Source organism: Callospermophilus lateralis, chromosome 2, assembly GCF_048772815.1.
Source record: "Callospermophilus lateralis isolate mCalLat2 chromosome 2, mCalLat2.hap1, whole genome shotgun sequence".
Taxonomy (NCBI): Eukaryota; Metazoa; Chordata; class Mammalia; order Rodentia; family Sciuridae; genus Callospermophilus; species Callospermophilus lateralis.
Window position 1 is genome coordinate 109355897 of NC_135306.1, and position 17337 is coordinate 109373233.

The 17337-nt window shown below is 39.5% G+C and overlaps 1 protein-coding gene across 4 annotated transcripts in view; it reads right to left on the minus strand.

Moving 5' to 3' along the window:
* The window catches only part of Kmt2a (lysine methyltransferase 2A), an 84150-nt gene that overhangs the window by 11190 nt on the left and 55623 nt on the right, over positions 1-17337 (minus strand). For 3 of the 4 annotated variants that reach the window (XM_076846352.2, XM_076846351.2, XM_076846350.2), the window contains 9 exons: positions 16345-16462; positions 16149-16227; positions 14863-15023; positions 14480-14665; positions 9905-14153; positions 8547-8627; positions 7647-7708; positions 6341-6511; positions 3722-3796 (listed from right to left, as the gene is read on the minus strand). In XM_076846352.2, coding sequence (XP_076702467.2) covers positions 3722-3796; positions 6341-6511; positions 7647-7708; positions 8547-8627; positions 9905-14153; positions 14480-14665; positions 14863-15023; positions 16149-16227; positions 16345-16462 — 5182 coding nt within the window. Of the gene's footprint in view, positions 1-3721; positions 3797-6340; positions 6512-6572; positions 6813-7646; positions 7709-8546; positions 8628-9904; positions 14154-14479; positions 14666-14862; positions 15024-16148; positions 16228-16344; positions 16463-17337 lie in introns of those variants that run through there. The other variant, XM_076846349.2, reaches the window with a different exon arrangement.

The following is a 17337-nucleotide window of genomic DNA, read 5'->3' on the forward strand; positions in this document are numbered from 1 at the left end:
GCTGGGGATTTAGTTCAGTTGGTACAGTGCTTGCCTTGCATGCACAAGGACCTGGGTTCAATCCCCAGCAAAACACACACACACAAAAAATAATATTGGAGGGCTGTGGTTGTAGCTCAGTTGTAGAGCACCTGCATATAGTACTTTTGAGGCACTGGGTTTGATTCCCCCACCAGGAATGTTGCCTGCTCTCCTTCATCTCTTGTCTTCCCTAATTTCCATTTTGTGCTTGACAAACTCCTATTAATCCTTCAAGTTTCTGCTCAGAGTCACCTCTTTGTCCTTTTTTGACCATTATGTTCTGTACATATGGAAACTCCAACTCTTAAGTGATTTAAACAGTAAGATAATTTATCATCTTGCATTACAAATAAATAAAAATAAAGGTACTCTGTCCATATACAACTAAAAAATATATTTATAAAAAATAATCATGGAAAAAAAGTGAAACAGTACAAAGAAGTAGAGTTGCCTATTCTAATTCTCCAGGTGCCACTTCTCAGAGGCAACCACTATTACATATACTTTAAAACTCTGTATCAGATTTAAAAGACTATGATCATATGAGATATACACTGTTATCAACATGCCTTTTTAATCAGATTACTTTAGACTTAGTTTTCTAAATTCCCATATTGAGGAGTATTTGAGTTGCTTCCAGCTTGAGCCACATCCCCAGCCCATATTTTATCTCCTTTTTAAAGTTGAAATAGTTTCTCATTGATACTAGGCTTCAAATGATGTAACCTAAATTTTTTTAGTACTTTTGTTTGAAGTGAACATGAAGGATTTTAATTAATCTAACACAGAAACCATCCATTGACTCCCCCCCCCCCAATATTTATCTCTACCCCTCCTATCTTCTTTCAAATTGGTCCTGGGAAGGTAGGTGAAAAGGCATTTATTTATTTTAAGAGAGAGAGAATTTTTTAATATTGTTTTTTTTTTTTTTTTTTTTTTTTTAGTTTTTGGCAGACAACATCTTTATTTGTATGTGGTGCTGAGGATCGAACCCGGGCTGCACACATGCCAGGTGAGCACGCTACCGCTTGAGCCACATCCCCCCGGTGAAAAGGTATTTAAAAGAATTTTTTTGCTGGGTATGGTAGCACACACCTATGATCCCAACTACTCCAGAGGCTGAGGCAATGAGGAATTCAAATCCAAGGCTAGCCTAGACAACTTAGTGAGATCCTATCTCAGAATAAAAATGGATTGGGTGTATAGCTTTGTGGTAGAACACTTCTGGGTTCAATCCCAGTATCACACACCAAAAAATCTTTAAAAAAGAAGTATTTACCTATGATACTTTAGTTTTTTCTTTTAACAAGGAAGAGAGGGTAAGTATTTCAAATACATATTACAAAATATTAATATTTGTTAATTTTAGATGGCAGGTACTATTACACAGCTGTGTATTTTCTTGTTATAATCTTTGTGTTTTTTTTCCTTTCCTTTTGCAGGGCCAGGGTTCAAATCCATTATTGCTTTGCACATACTAGGCAAATGCTCTACACTGAGCTAATCTTCAGTCTTCAGGATTTTTTTAGTTAAAAAAAAAAGTCAAAGACCAGGGGTAGTGGCACATGCACGTATTTCCAGCAACTCAGGAGGCTGAGACAGAAGGATTACAAGTCTGAGGTCAGCCTCAGCAAGGTAGTGACACTCTGTCTCAAAATTTTTTAAAAATAATAATAATAATAAAAAGGGGATATAAGTCAGTGGTAAAGTGCTCTTAGATTCACTCCTCAGTACCAAAAAAAGAAAAAAGAATCTAATAGGTGACTTATCTCCCACAAAAATACAAATGGCCAATAACATGAGAAGATAATCTCACTTAATTTTTAAATGCATATTAAAATATGATTCCATCTTGATTAACAAAGATTCATAATTTGGAAATAGTATAGATAAGAACGGAGAAGGTAGGGCTAAGCAAGGTGGCGCACGCCTGTGATCCCAGTGGCTGGGAGGCAGAGGCAGGAGGATCCCGAGTTCAAAGCCAGCCCCAGCAAAGATGACGGTGCTAAGCAACTCAGTGAGACCCTGTCTCTAAATAGAATAAAAAATAAGACTGGGGATATGGCTCAGTGGTCGAGTGCCACTGAGTTCAATCCCCTATTCCAAAAAAAAAAAAAAAAAATCCACAATGAGGAGTTGGGGATGTACTTTACTGGTAGAGAACTTGTCTAGCATGCTTGAAGCTCTGGGTTCAATCCCTGGCACCCCCGCCACACACACACACATCATGAGGTACTATTTTAAATTAACTAGAATATCTAAAATATAAAAAACAGGCAATATCAAGTTTTGACAAGGATATGGAGAAACTGGAACCTTTGTATACTGTTGGGAACATGAAATGGTATAGCCACTTTGGGAAAAAAGAATTCTGTAGTCCTTTAAAAAGTTAAGGAGAGTTATTATATGAATCAGCAATGCCATTTCTAGGTACAGACCCAAGAGAAATAAAAACAGATTTGTACAAAACCTTGTATGTCAATAATCATTAGCAAGAATAAGAAAGTAAAACAACAAACAACCCCAAATATCCATCAACTGATGAATGGATAAACAAAGTATATTCACACAATGGAATATTATTTGGTAATAAAAAGGAGTGGATTACAACCAGAGTAATGAAAAATTGTGCTCCATATGTGTACTATGCTTGAAATGCATTCAGGCTGGAGTTGTGGCTCAGCAGCCGAGCGCTCACCTAGCACATGTGAGGCCCTGGGTTCAATCCTTAGCACCACATAAAAATAAATAAAATAAAGGTATTGTGTCCAACTACAACTAAAAAAAAAAAAAAAGAAAAAAGAAAAAAAAATAAAAAAAGGAAATACATTCTGCTGTCATGCATAATAAAAAATTAATTAATTAATTAAAAGAAAAAAATTTTAAAAAGGTGGTGGTGAAATGGGTGAGGATATAGATCAATTGGAAGAGTGTTTGTCTTACAAGCACAAGGCCCATGGTTCAATCCCCAGCACCACACAAGAAAGAAAGAAAGAAAGAAAGAAAGAAAGAAAGAAAGAAAGAAAAGAAAAAAAGAAAGAAAAGAAAAGAAAGAAAGAAAAGAAGGAAAGAGGAGTGGAATATGAATGCAATGTTACAGCAGGCAGGAATCAATCAATCTCAATCCTCCCTCCCCCCCCTTGCCCCCCCTCCACCCTCCCTCCCCCCCTCCCTCCCTCCCTCCCTCCCTCTCTCTCTCTCTCTCTCTCTCTCTCTCTCTCTGCTTTTTTTTTTGGTGATAGGGGTCAAACCCAAGCCTTCACAAATGCTAATCCCATGCTCTACATTGAATTATACTCCCAACTCAAGAAGGAGCCTTGAAAGCATTATGTGAAGTGAAAAGCCAGTCACAAATATATGATTTCCATTTATCTGAAAAGGTCTAGAACATGGTGTCAGGGGAAAGAGATGGGGAATTGACTAATAATGAGCAGGGGTTCCTTTCAGTGACTATGAAAATATTCTGGAGTTATAAGGCAATGATGGTTGTACAATTCTGTGAATACATAAAACCCACCAAATTATATACTTTAAATGGATGATATGTGAATTATTTCTCAAAGCTGTGAAAAATACTTTTTAAAAAAAAGTGTGTGTGTTTTTTTTTAATAGATTCAGTTCTATGGCTGAGAATATAGAATTCAATTCTATGGCTCAGAATATTCTGAGGGAGGAATAAAATAATTGCTCTAGTCATTACCTGCAAATGAGAGCTGCTTCAGGCGGGCATTTGATCGAGCTTCCTGGACTTTATCTGTCAGTGATTTCCAGGCATCTAAAAGAAATTAAAAGAAAACTGTAGGCTACAAGATATTCATGCCAACATCTCTTAATACTAACAGTATGCACAGGCATTATACTTAAAATTGGAGCACATAACCTGTTCAGACAGTGTTTTGTTGTTTTCTTATGGTTTTAATCAATTGGGTGCATGGGGAAGTAGCTGGGAAGTTACAATAGCCATCTGTGTTCCCTTCTTAGGTCACAGAAGCAGTCAGGAGATTTCTGCCCTGAGTCCCTAAAGCATTCACATTCCCTGGTGGAAGACTGGGTGCTAAACCTAAACATTTGAAATTAATTGTATTCTGTGACCTTAACCCAAATAGTGAAAAGATGCAACCAGGAATGTGGGTAGTTCATAACCTTAGTTCCTTAAAATTAAGGTCTGGGACTAGAAAACCTTTACAATTACTTTCTTTTTATTTATTTATTTGTTTGTTAATTCCTTCAATTTCTAACCTAAGATTCTATAATCTTTTAGCTAGGCAAGTGCTCTACCACTGAGCTACAACCCCAGCACTGTACTTCTATAGACCTGCCATTCTACAATTATTTCTCACGCTTGCTCTAAATATAACATTAAAAAAAGGGCTGGGGAGCTGGGGATGTGGCTCAATCGGTAACGTGCTCGCTTGGCATGCGCGGGGCACTGGGTTCGATCCTCAGCCCACATAAAAATAAAATAAAGATGTTGCATCCTCCAAAAACTGAAAAATAAATATTAAAAATTTCTCTCTCTCTCTCTTTCTTAAAAAAAAAAAAAGGGCTGGGATGTGTCTCAGTGGTTAAGGCCCCTCTACATTAAAAGTACTAGAGAATTTCAAAGGAAAGATCACTGTTGAGTATCTTAGGATTATCCAAAAACCCATTGAGATTAATAGGAAATTGAGTTTAAGTAATAGAAATTAGGTTAGGCAAATAAAAATGGGGAGTAGTTCAATCCCCCATACACCCCCAAAAAAGAAGAGTTCACATTTTCTCATACTTTCAAACTAGCTTTCTTTTTTTCTCCTTACATTATTATTATTTGTACTGGGGATTAAACCCAAGGGTACTTTACTACTGAGCACATTTCCCATTCCTTTTTATTTATTTTTTAGAATTTTGAGACAAGGTCTTGCTAAGTTGCTGAAGCTGGCCTTTAATTTGTGATTCTCCTGCTTCAGTCTCCCAAATCACTAGGATTACAGGCATGTGCCATCACACCTGCTCAGAAGAGACATCTTTTGGGGGAGGTAAGGGGTACCAGGGATTGAACTCAGGGGCACTCAACCACTGAGCCACATCCCCAGCCCTGTTTTGTATTTTATTTAGAGACAGGGTCTCACTGAGTTGCTAGTGCTTTGCTTTTACTGAACCTGGCTTTGAACTTGTGATTCTTCTGCCTCAGCCTCCGGAGCCACTGGGATTACAGGTGAGTGCCAATGAGCCCAGCTTAGAAAAGTCATCTTTGGCTTTGTCCTCTCTATTCCTTATTATCTAAGCAGTCACAAAATGTGTCCATTCTTTCTTTTCCTACATGGGTTTTATTACTTGGCATTTCTATTGTAGTAATACTTTCATGAATGACTTCTTGCCTCCCAATGTCTCCAGTTCAATCTATCTTGTATGGAGCTACACATTAAACTTTTGAAACTCTGCCTTTATTTTACTCCCCCAAAACTGCAAAGGTCTCAGGGCTTGGCAGTGCAGGTCCTCCAAAACTTGTGACAAATTCACCTTCTCAATTTTTCTTTCACTATTACCTGACATGAATTTCAATGTCAACTTCTCATCTGACACCACTCTAAACCTATCATGTGTGATTATATCTATCTTTGTTTATATCCCTTCTTCAAAAGCCCTCCTCCCCATTCCTGTTTGCCTATTATCTTCTTAAACTCAATCTCCTATTAATCTCCATGGATTCTTGAATAACCCTAAGTTACTCAGAGTGATCTTTCTTTCCTTTGAGATTCTCTAGTACTTATAACCTAGAGAACATTCCCTACTCTTTCACCTACATACCAGGAATACCAATATGAATAAGAAAGTAAAATCCTTTATGTTAATTAAGTCATAAAAATGAAAACTTTTACAAAGTAAGGCTTAAGCTAAGAGAGAGGAACATATAAAATTTAAAATGAGCAAGTGGTAATGATACGTACTCTGTATCATTAACTTCTCACATGAATTATGGATATTTCTCTAAGACAAATTTCTAAAGGACAAAGAAAATATATAATGCTTCTTAGTATCCTTCATAAAATCTGGCACAATCTGGCACACCTCAATGACATAATACACATAAGAACAGGGCTGGGGATGTGGCTCAAGCGGTAGCGCGCTCGCCTGGCATGCGTGCGGCCCAGGTTCGATCCTCAATACCACATACAAACAAAGATGTTGTGTCCGCCGAAAACTAAAAAATAAATATTAAAAAAAAAAAAATTCTCTCTCTCTCTCTCACTCTCTCTTAAAAAAAAAAAAAATACACATAAGAACAGAGATAGCTGAAATAGGACCTCTGTTGCTGGGTCTACCTAATTTAACTACTCACCTTCAATACTTTCTGCACAGATTTGAAAGCCATCATCACTTGAAATTTCAAAAACTAGTCCTTTCTTGGGCTTTTTCTCAGCTATGCTTTCCTTCCGCTTTTGTTCTTGCTGGAGCCAAAGCATCAGTGGAGAGCTGAAATTACTTTCTTCTTCTTCTACTGCTTTAGGTTCTATGAGGAGGCAAACGGGAACCAAAGTGGTTGCAATGACAAATGCTTACTGAACACTGATTCTGCAGAGTACATGCACTATCTCTAAGCTAACAACATGTCATTGTTGGTATTACTACTCCCATTCACAGATAAAAAACAGAGGCTCAAAGAGCTTGCCCTCCATCATAGCTAGAAAGTGATTACAACCGTTTTATTGTTTTGTTTTCAACATAAAGTCTTGTAGTTTCTACAGTAGTTTCTGGTATAACAGACAATCTGATAGTTTTCCCATTAGTAATTGTTCTTGGTAGAGTCAAGGCTAAAAAAAAAAAAATAATGGTTAACATGTGAAGTACTTACTATGTCTCAGATTCTATTTCAAAAACTTCACAGAAGAACTCACATAAACCTTATAACAACCCAGCAAAGTAAGTGTTATTATAATCTCCATTTTAAAGGTAAGAAAACTGAGGCAGAGAAAGGAGAATAACAAGCTAAGTTCACAGGGCTACTGAGTGGCCAAGCAGGGATTCTAACTCATTTGGCTCCAAAGTCCTCATTCTCAGTCCCCACCCTCCCTTGCCTTCCTCCATCAATAGATGTGTCAGCCCCTATGCAACATCAGCAAATTATCAGGATGTGACAATAAATCTCATGCCTGGGCCCATTCTCCACCTTGTTCTCTTCTGAAGAAGAGAACCCTCTATCCAGAACAGAACCCTCTATGGAACAGGGAAAGGCCTTATATTCATGGCTTCTGATCTTGAACGCAGGGCCCAGTTGTTTCCTTACCAAAATTTGTTACAAAAGATGAAAAGTGCTAGGATATGTACCTGGTGGTGGAACCAAAATCCATCTAATAAAATGGTTCTTGGTTTCCTATAGCAACACCTAAGGGATAAAGTCAGATTATCTCTAGCTATTTAAATTTCACTGTTAAAGCCAGTAGAGGAGAAGAGATTTTACAGGCAATGTTTTGTGTCCCTTAGCTGACAGATGATCACAGATTATGTAGTGGAAGAATGCTAGAAGACAGGTGCTGACTTTCTGTCTAACTTCAACCAATCACTTAACTGCTTGAAGCTTAGAGGTAAAGTAGGTAATTTTAATACTCCTAGCTTAAAATTGTGATTCTAACCAATTAGTCACATACCTGTACTTTCTCGCTCATTTGCTGGATTTTGGGTTGCTGGAATCTCTGGAACAGCTGCTTGTCTAAATGAAAATAAAACCAGATGTAAGATACAACACCAGCTAGGCATTATATACTGTCCTTATTCTTGAACATCATTCAGTTGTTAGTTGTACAAAACTTGCTAAATGACCACCACCATAACAACCATACTACTGAATGGCCCACAAAATAAAACTCTCTTTGATGAGATTCCTTTCCAAATACTGACATTAGGTATTTGCTTTTGAAGTTGTGAAGTGTGCTCTTAAAATTCTTCTCATATCCTTAGTTTTAGGAAAAAATGAAAGGACACTTGTCAGAAGCTATTCTACAGTTACTCAAATAAGCTAGCTGGTTTAACTAAAAGTAAGCTGCATGAACTAGTAAACCATCAATTTTCACTTTGTAAAATTAATAGATCTTTAAACAATCCAAATGTGTATCAATATATATTAAATAAAGAAGTTAAATACATCATTATAGATCCACATAATAGTACTGGAGGCAGCTACTAAAAAAGTGACTTTTACTAGCACAGAAAGATATATAGAAAACAATCCCATAAAAAAAAAAAAAAACAAGTAAAAGATAGTAGCTATGCTGTTATTCCTTTTATATATAAAAAAATACATATTCACATACAAACTAAACCATATAATATTACCAACAGCTACCTTTAGGGAATAGATTGAGAAGGGGTGGGCAGAACAAATAGGAAACTATTATCCAAATGATTCTATGCCCTGATTTTTATAAGCTTTTATTAATTCCATTAAGCAAAAATGACAACAAAACCAAAGCCTATGAAAATAGGGAGGAACTATTTTTTAAATGACAAAGTTGAGGTATTAATTTTAGAGAATTAATTTTTAAGCTTACCCTGCAGGCTGCCCACATTCCTTTTGTGAAGACTGTTCCACATTAGCTGTATCCTGCTGCTCGGCCTCTGCTCCTGGAGTCCTGGAGTCAAGAAGAAAAGTATTTGTATCTTTGCATGAAGCTATAGGTACATATGTTTCAAATTAAACGTGGAGGCCAGTCTAAAGAAATGACTCTATCAAGAGCTGATAAAATTTGTGAGCCAACAATAAATACTTATGGTCGTAAAGGTAGAATAATGGTTACCTGGAAGGGTACTGACCAAGAGATGGCACAAGGGGCCTTCTGGGGCACTAAAAGTGTTCTATATCTTGATCTGAGTGGTGGTGACATAAGTGTATACATATGTAAAAATTCACTTGTAGGCCAGATGCAGTGGTGCATGCCTGCAATCCCAGTGGCTTGGGAGGCTGACATAGAAGGATCCTGAGTACAAAGCCAGCCTCAGCAAATTAGCAAGTCCCTATGTAACTTAGTGAGATTCTATCTCAAAATAAAATATCAAAAAAGGGGCTGAGTATGTAGCTCAGTGGCTTGAATGGCCCTGGTTCAATCCCTGGTACCAAAAAAAAATAAAATAAAAATCGCTTGTTGGGGTGAGGTTGTAGCTCAGTGGTATAGTGCTTCCCTAGCCCATGTGAGGCCCTTGGTCCAATCCTCAGCACTGTATAAAGATAAATACAGGTATTTTATCCATCTATAACTAATATATATATATATATAAACATATATATTTATATATATAATATATATAAATATATATTTATTATATATATTATATATATATATATATTTAAAAAATCACTTGTATATTTTAAAAAATTTTTTAAAAATATTTATTTATTTTTAAAAAGTTTTCCGGTGGACACAACATCTTTATTTTATTTTTATGTGGTGCTGAGGATCGAACCTAGCACCCTGCGCATGCCAGGCAAACACGCTACCGCTTGAGCCACATCCCCAGCCCCACTTGTATATTTTATATAAGGACATTTTAAAAAAGGACACTGAGGGTACATCAGGGGCCTTTGCCCACCAATTAGGAATAAGCATTTTCTAGTATCTGTAAAAACTCGGCAAAAAAGAAACAGGAGCAAACAGCAACACCATTTGAAATCAGAACAAAGTATATTTACAGATAGAGTTCTATACAAGAGTCAAACTTTCACTTGTGGAACTAAATTTTGCTCTATTAATCACCACTGGTAATTAAAAAAAAAATCAAAGTTAATACCTAGAAAACCCAACTAATGCAACTTACTTCCAAAAGTCCCTCCCCAAAGACTACTACTTCAACAGCCCCTAATCCAGAGCATAAAATCCTTCAGACACAACAGAGACAATACTGCATGGCTCACCCTATGACTGAGGTCAGGGATGCTGTGTTGGCTTCTTGGTCTGGAATGTGTGCTTCAGAAGAACTGGTCCTCAAATGGGAAACTTTGTGCTTCTTGCCATTCCCTTTATCCAGGGGCAGCTGAATCCGTTTGATTTTTGGTTTGGGTTTAGTGGGGGCCGGCACTGAGGGGCTCCCTGACTGCTGTCCAGAGGATGGAGAGCCCCCTGTAGAGGCTGAGCTGGCTTGCATGGCTGAGGGTAAAGCCTTGTTCTGCTCTAGCCCCACATTATTAGGAGCATCTACTGTCTGGGTGAAGCTGGATACCTGGGTCCCAGAAGCAGAATCAAGGTCACGCTGGGAAGAAAGGATCCCGGCTTTGCTGGCGAGGAGCTGGTTCACGTGCTGCAGCTGATAATGTTCTTCTGCCTCGCCAGCTGGTGATGGAGCTGTCAAGCCCGCAGTCTGAGAAGAGGGAAGCACACAGATGCTAGATGCTGCGGTCATTGCAGCAGTAGAGGGAGTCTGTGATGTCGCCATTTGTGGAAACATTCCTGAACTTGGTGGTAGAGTCACAGGCTGTTCCTGAATGCCCAGGCTCTGCTGGCTGGCTTTGATTAGAAGATTGCTTATTGAGCCAATATCTGGAGTACCAAGCAACCTCGGGTTAGTTAAGGTGACATGTCCTGGAACTGATGCACTACTTGTAGGAGTTGTTGTAGTTTGCATGGATACCACATTCAAGACGGAGGAACTGGATGCCAAGCCAGACACAGGCCCTGACGTGAGGTGGCTAGTGTCTTGGCTTATTGTTGATGTGCCCACCGCTGTGGCAGCAGTTCCTCCCACACTCTGTGGTGGTAACAGGGGTGCCTGTTCAAAATACATGATGCCAGATTTAGATCTTTTTATGATGTTGGGGACAGTTCGATGAGATGAAGTATTAAGTGACCCCAAATCTAATAGATTGGGATGATTTGAAAGCTGGGAGGGTGTGAAGTTAATCAATGTCATATTAGAAACCACATCAGAGGGGGCAATGTTTGAAGGGGTACTAGAGGGAGCAAGTTTTTTATTCTTTCGGGTATGTAGACGAGATATGGGTCTTTTCTTGAGTCCAGAGGAAGGAGTGGCTACTGTGGTATTGAGGTCTGTCCTCTGGCTGGCTTCTGAAACCAAAAGCTGGGGATCTGGAGGAGGCTGAACCCCAATAAGCAGGCCTGAAGGAGGACTGCTGATGTTGGGTGGGAAACTACTTTGAGTAGCTGCAGGGAAGGAATGTAAGTGCTGGTGATGAGGCATGGGGAGCAATCCTTTGCTAGCAGGAGGGAACAGAGGTTGAGAAGTTGGCAAGCTTGGATTTAGTCCTGTGGTTAGGGTGAGGCCACCTCCCATGGGTCCCAATACTGAAGTATTTGTCTCCATCACACTGGGTGTAGAACTAACAGAAGAGGTCAACTGGATTTTTTGGGTCACTCCATTTGGAAGAGTTTGGAGAACATAAAGTGGCTGCATGTTCTGGTTAACAACAATGAGTTTCTCAGTGGCTGGTTTCAGGTGGGGTGGAGTGGTCTGGACAGCTGCATTAGAAATCTGAGATGGGCCGGGACTATCAGTAGAATTGGGCACATACTTCTGGTTCTGGATGGGAACAGTAGGGGAAACAGGTACCTGAAGGCCAGGGGTGCTACTGTTTCGAGTTAAATCTTGACTGTTGCCGTGACCTTGCTCCACTGAACCACAAGGAGGGCTGGAGATGTGGTCTGCATCCATGTGTCCTTGGATAAAGTGATCAGGAGTCATGTGGCCTTCAGGAGTAGGATCTACTCCTGGACTCAGCAGTGCTGAGTCACCTTCAGTGGGGGCTACAGATTTATCTGTGATGGTTACTCGCTTCTCTCCTGAGTCTGAGATGACAGCCAGTCTACCGGGATTCTGGCTAGGGACCGTAGGACTTCGGGTGGTCAGGACAGAGAGATCAGATGGCAGCTCTAGAGGCAACTCAAACTGCTCCTCTGCTGAGATAGAGGAAGAGACACTACTGTCCACAGGCTCTGTTGTGGGCAGCTGCTGAGAAAATACCTCAAAAAGACCCATGTCCTTTTCCCGATTACTATCAAGACCCAAACCTTCACCAAGATTCAGGAGTTCTGAGGAAGATGACTCTGGGCTCTCACCCAAAGCCTGCATGGATGGAGTATTCTTCAGTACAAAGTCCATAATGTCTGAAGGCAGGATATTCCCACAGTCATCACTGTTGTTATTGTCTGAATCTGATTTCAGAAGCTCAGTATTGTAGGTGTCCAGTAAATTTTTGTCTGAGGGGGTACTTGTGTGGACCCTGCGGCTTGACTCCAATGAGCTGAGCTGAGCTTCTAAAGAATCCTGTCCCTGTGTTTTAACTCTGCTTACTGAATGACAGTTATCCATCTTTGGCTCATTTTTGTGGCCAACAGAACTCTTAATGACATGTTCTTTTTCTCCAGCATCTTCAGGTCGATCAATCTTTAAGTTTTCTGTTCCATTTTCTTTACTACTTCTTTTTGGAATCTGGCTGCTCTTCCTTGTTGTTGCTGTGACACTGGTATCGCTCTCAGTCCCATCATCAACACCATCCAACTGTGAAATTTTTGGAAGATCGCATTGCTCCTCTTCCCGAAATAAATTATGGGATGCCAGGCGTTCTTCTCCACCTGAAGAAATGACTGTCCTTGTGAAGTTGTAGTAATATAAGTCGTCCTCATCTGAAGTGCTCAAGTCATCGGCCCCATCCACCTGCCCTTCAGCTGATCTCTTGCCTCGCTTCTTCCCGGTGGAGCTGCTATAGAATGGAATATCTTCTTCGCCATAGGATCTGACTCCATAGAGTGGGGTTAGCCCAAAGAACATGTTAGAACGTGCACGGGCGCTGCGACGGGGATATCTCCTCTTAAAAGAGCCATCCTCCTGAGCTTTGGGGCCATCTGGAAGCATTAAGTTTCTGTCCTGTACTGGAAGATTCTGATAGTTGTTACTTTGAGAATCCTGGGATGAGACATTATTAGGGCTTGGTTGAGCCACTGGCCCATCTCCTGAACTTTCGGAAACTGAAACTGGTTCTGCTGGTGATGCTGACTCTATTTGCAAAGGGGAGGCAGGACCACTTTCTTTCAGTGCATTTTTGGACTGATTCTCACTTTCCATTTTTAAAGGTGTCAATGTCACTTTGACTGTGCGTTTCCGGGGTGCTTGTAATTCCTTGGCAGGTCCTTCTACTTGCATGGATGGAACTTTGGGGACTCCTGAAACAGAAAGGACTTTATCTCCAATCTTATCAGAAGAAACATTATTACATGGCCGTTGCCCCATAAATTCAGAAGTCAAAACCTCATCCACATATTCTGGCTTTAGGTTTCCTTCCTCACCAGTTGTCACCTGTCCAGGTTCCAAAAAAGATTTACTGGCATGCTTTTCTTTGAAAGTTTCTTTACAAGACTTTTTCCCCTTTTGTCTCCTGTCTCTGGAACTAGATGCCATATGTTCACTGATAATGGATGATCTGTTGCTCAATCCAGAAAGCTTTAAGGTTTTGATTTCAGTATCTTCATCTGGAGAAGGATTAGTCAGTTGGGTAGAATCTGTGTGTTGATCTCGATCATTCCTTTGTCCTCTCAAATGGAGTTGGGGGAAGGAGAGGGCCTCTTTAGAAGAAAATGGCACTGAAGAAGGTTCAGCAAAATTGCTGATTTTACTAGCATTTAATTCTCCAGAAGCTGTGTTATGAACCTGTGGAGCTAATTTAGGAATTCCAGGGTAAGCCAGGTTATGCGCAGATCCCTCTGAACTCTTGGAACTCAGCATTTTGATTTTTTCTCCCTTTAAAGAGGAGCCCTTGGATGTCACATCTGAAGCACCAGAATGCTTCATTTCTGAAGATGAAGATCCATCCAAGTGACTGGTTTTAGAGCCTACAGTGACTACCGTCCTTTGCAAACTTGAAGATGTGGGAGTGCTGTGCCCTACGGTAGCACTTGAATTCAGTGGCCCTAAGTTATGATCAACTGCTTTGGCACTTGACTCAGGATCTGTAGGGGTCCCGATGGTGGAAGCTGAGGAAACACTATTCCTGGAGTAAGTATTCCCAGTTCTCATTGGAGACATTATCCGGAGCTTAGACCGCTGGGGTGACAAGGAAGAAGTACTGTGTCGCCTGGAGCCAATGCTTCGCAGTCCAGAGGAGAGTAAAGGATCACCTACTGTGACTATTTCATGAGTGGTTGGGGTAGGACTTCCTGAACAAACGAGAAAAAGTAAGAAATTCTATTACAGACAGAACAAATAAGTGGAAGTCACTGATTTTAATGACTTGGCTACATCTAACTATAGGTAATCTCTTTTCAGGGGCTGAGGCTGTAGTTCAGTGGTAAAGTGCTTGCCTCGCATGTGTGAGGCACTGGGTTCAATCCTTAGCACCACATAAAAATAAATAAGGATACTGTGTGTTCATCTAAACTAAATAAATATTTTTTAAAAAGTCACCAAGATAAGGTTGCTTAAAAGAATTACAAATTCGTCTTTGGGCTGACCCTGGGTCAAGTAGGTCATTAAAGTCCTTTACCTGCAGAAGGCAATGGCCGACAGCCAGGGGATCTCTGTGTAGGAGAGTAACTGGGTGTTCGAATCCTAGGGACTTTTGAGATGACATGATAATAACAGGAGCTAGAGGTTTGCGAATGAGGAGGTCGGTCTGGTGATGGAGGACTTAGAATTTCAGCTGTACTCTGACTCTCTTTAGATGAATTTTCTGTGGTAGAAAATAAAAACTCTTAAATGAAAAAGATTAAAATAAAATATCAAACAAATGAGACAATAAAAAGCAAGCTATTTGGTAAATGTCAAGCTAGAAACAAAGGAGACCTCCCATATAAATGGCTTTTCTTTCATCTTTCAGTCTCAGTACCTACTCCCCAAACTCAAGTCCTGTTTCAACTAAAAACTAACCTGAAAACGATGATGGACTGTGGGCAATGGTCCGATTTTCATCGTGTTCAACAGTGCTGTTGATATCTGGCTCTACAACTGGAGGACGACATTCCACTATCTTGCACGTGTACACACAGCGCTTGCGAGCATCTGTGGTGCTCCAGTACACCCGGGAACACCTGGCAAACAGACAGGGAAAAATCACAAATGAGAGAACAGAAACAGAAACTGACATTGTCAAACCTCTCCTCATCCTGGGTTCCCTGTCTTGATTTGGAGAATTTACCTTTATTTCATGGGTTCTTGGTATAGATTCCACTGATAATGGATGATCCACTGCTCACTTCAGAAAGCTTTAAGGTTTTGACAAGTTTTTGAAGTCCTTACTATTTCTTAGCCTCTCAGGAAATAGCACAAGATCTTTTTAAAATTAAATTGTAAGCAGGCACATAAAATAGTAAAATATCCTAAACTCAGAAAAAGAAAAGCCCCACTACTACTAAAAATAGTTATTAACCTCCACAATGTATACAAAGTGAGGTCCTAAAGTAAAGAACAAACCAGAGGTGTTTCCTTTTGGAGAAACACAAGACAAAGGAAATATAATTGCTTCAAATCTGCTGAATGTTTGTACAATGAGCTGCCAACTACATGTCAAGTATAGTTAGTGTTGAAGCATATACTGCAAAATGAGACTCCAATAAGGGAGAGGAGGAAGGATAATTTTGAATTTATACTGTCAGCTTGTAAGATACTTAAACTACCTATTTCATATAAAAGATATAAGTTCTGACTGGAGAATTCGATGATTATTATGGGGGCTTAAATTTTAGAAAGATCTTTAAAATATAAAACCAGGGAGGCTGCAATTCAGTGGTAGAATGTTCATCTAGTATGTGCAGGCCCTGTGCTGAATCACTGAATCCGCAGCACTATAAGAGAAAAGGGGCGGGGGGGATTGGGACAGGATATGAGGTGCTTGATCTGTGAAAAGATCTGGATTTTTGAATCCAAGACTGGGATTTAGAGGAATCTTAAAGAGACTGTCCTGTGTTTTCTATTTAGGTTTTATTTGGAAATTATTCTAAAATTATATCAATAACACTTTGCTTCTTACAGGATTTACCTGACTTGAAGGGTTAGTCCTAATCTACAAGTTGATGAACTAGGGAACTAGGAAAAAAAGTAAATTTTTTACAGCAATTAAAACTAGCTAACAATTAATGCCTCTACATTTAATGATCTGTATGTACATAGCTTCAGAGTGCTCAAGTTGTAAGGGTTGAGGTCCTCTCTTTACTCACTGATATCCAATAGGAAAGAGCTTGTCTTCACAGTCAGAGAGATCATTCAGAATTCCTAAGCAGTCAATCGTCATTGAGCCTGACCAAGAAAAGAACTGATTAGAAGTCACAATGGGAGGGATCATTTTATAACTGAGGACTAGAAAGTGCCCAAATGACAACACAGTCCTCCCAATAACCCAGGTCCAGGTCATACCAATCATCATGTGGATATTTTCTGGTTCTAAACCATTAAGGAACTTCCTTCTCAAGCTGATTCCTTCAAAGTCCACAAACACTCTTCTAAAAACTTCAAATCCATTCTCAGGAACCACCTTAAATAAAAACCCAAGATTGCTGTTAATAGATTGTCTCTTTACACATTATATTCATGGTACTAGCTCTCTCTGAGCATCTCAAAATCACCTTTCAATCTTTTTTTTTTTTTTTTAATTTTTAATATTTATTTTTTAGTTCTCGGCGGACACAACATCTTTGTTTGTGGTGCTGAGGATCGAACCCGGGCCGCACGCATGCCAGGGGAGCGTGCTACCGCTTGAGCCACATCCCCAGCCCCCCACCTTTCAATCTTACTAGAAGCACCTCTTTATTTTTCATAAATAGGTGACCCTTGGAATGCCTAGTAGGAAAGCAAAACTGAATTTACCATTTTGCTATTTTTTTTTTTTAGTATTTTTTCCTAAATTCCTGAAGAATTCAAAAAGCTACTAAATAAGCCATAAAAAGATGTGGAAGAAACTTAAAGGTATACTGTGAATTGGAATAAACTGGTCTGAAAAAGCTACATACTATAGCATTCCAACTATATAGGAAGCTCTGGAAATGGCAAATTCATGGAGATAGTAAAAAGATCAGTGGTTGCCAAGGGTTGGTGGTGTTGACAGGCAGAACACATTCTAGGGCAGTAAAAACATTTGCTTGATATTATAGTGGTGAATACCTGTTATCATACATTGCCTAAACCCATAGAATGAATGTACACTACCAAGAGTGAACCCAAGTATAAAGTATATAGTATATAGTATATAAAGTATATAGTATATAGTATATAGTATAAAGTATATAGTCGCTGAGTGGTAATTATGTATTGATAGAGGTTCATCAATTGCAACAAATAGACAACTCTGGAGGGGGACACAATTAATGAGGGAGGCTGCATATTGTGTAGAGGCAGGGAGTATATAGGAAA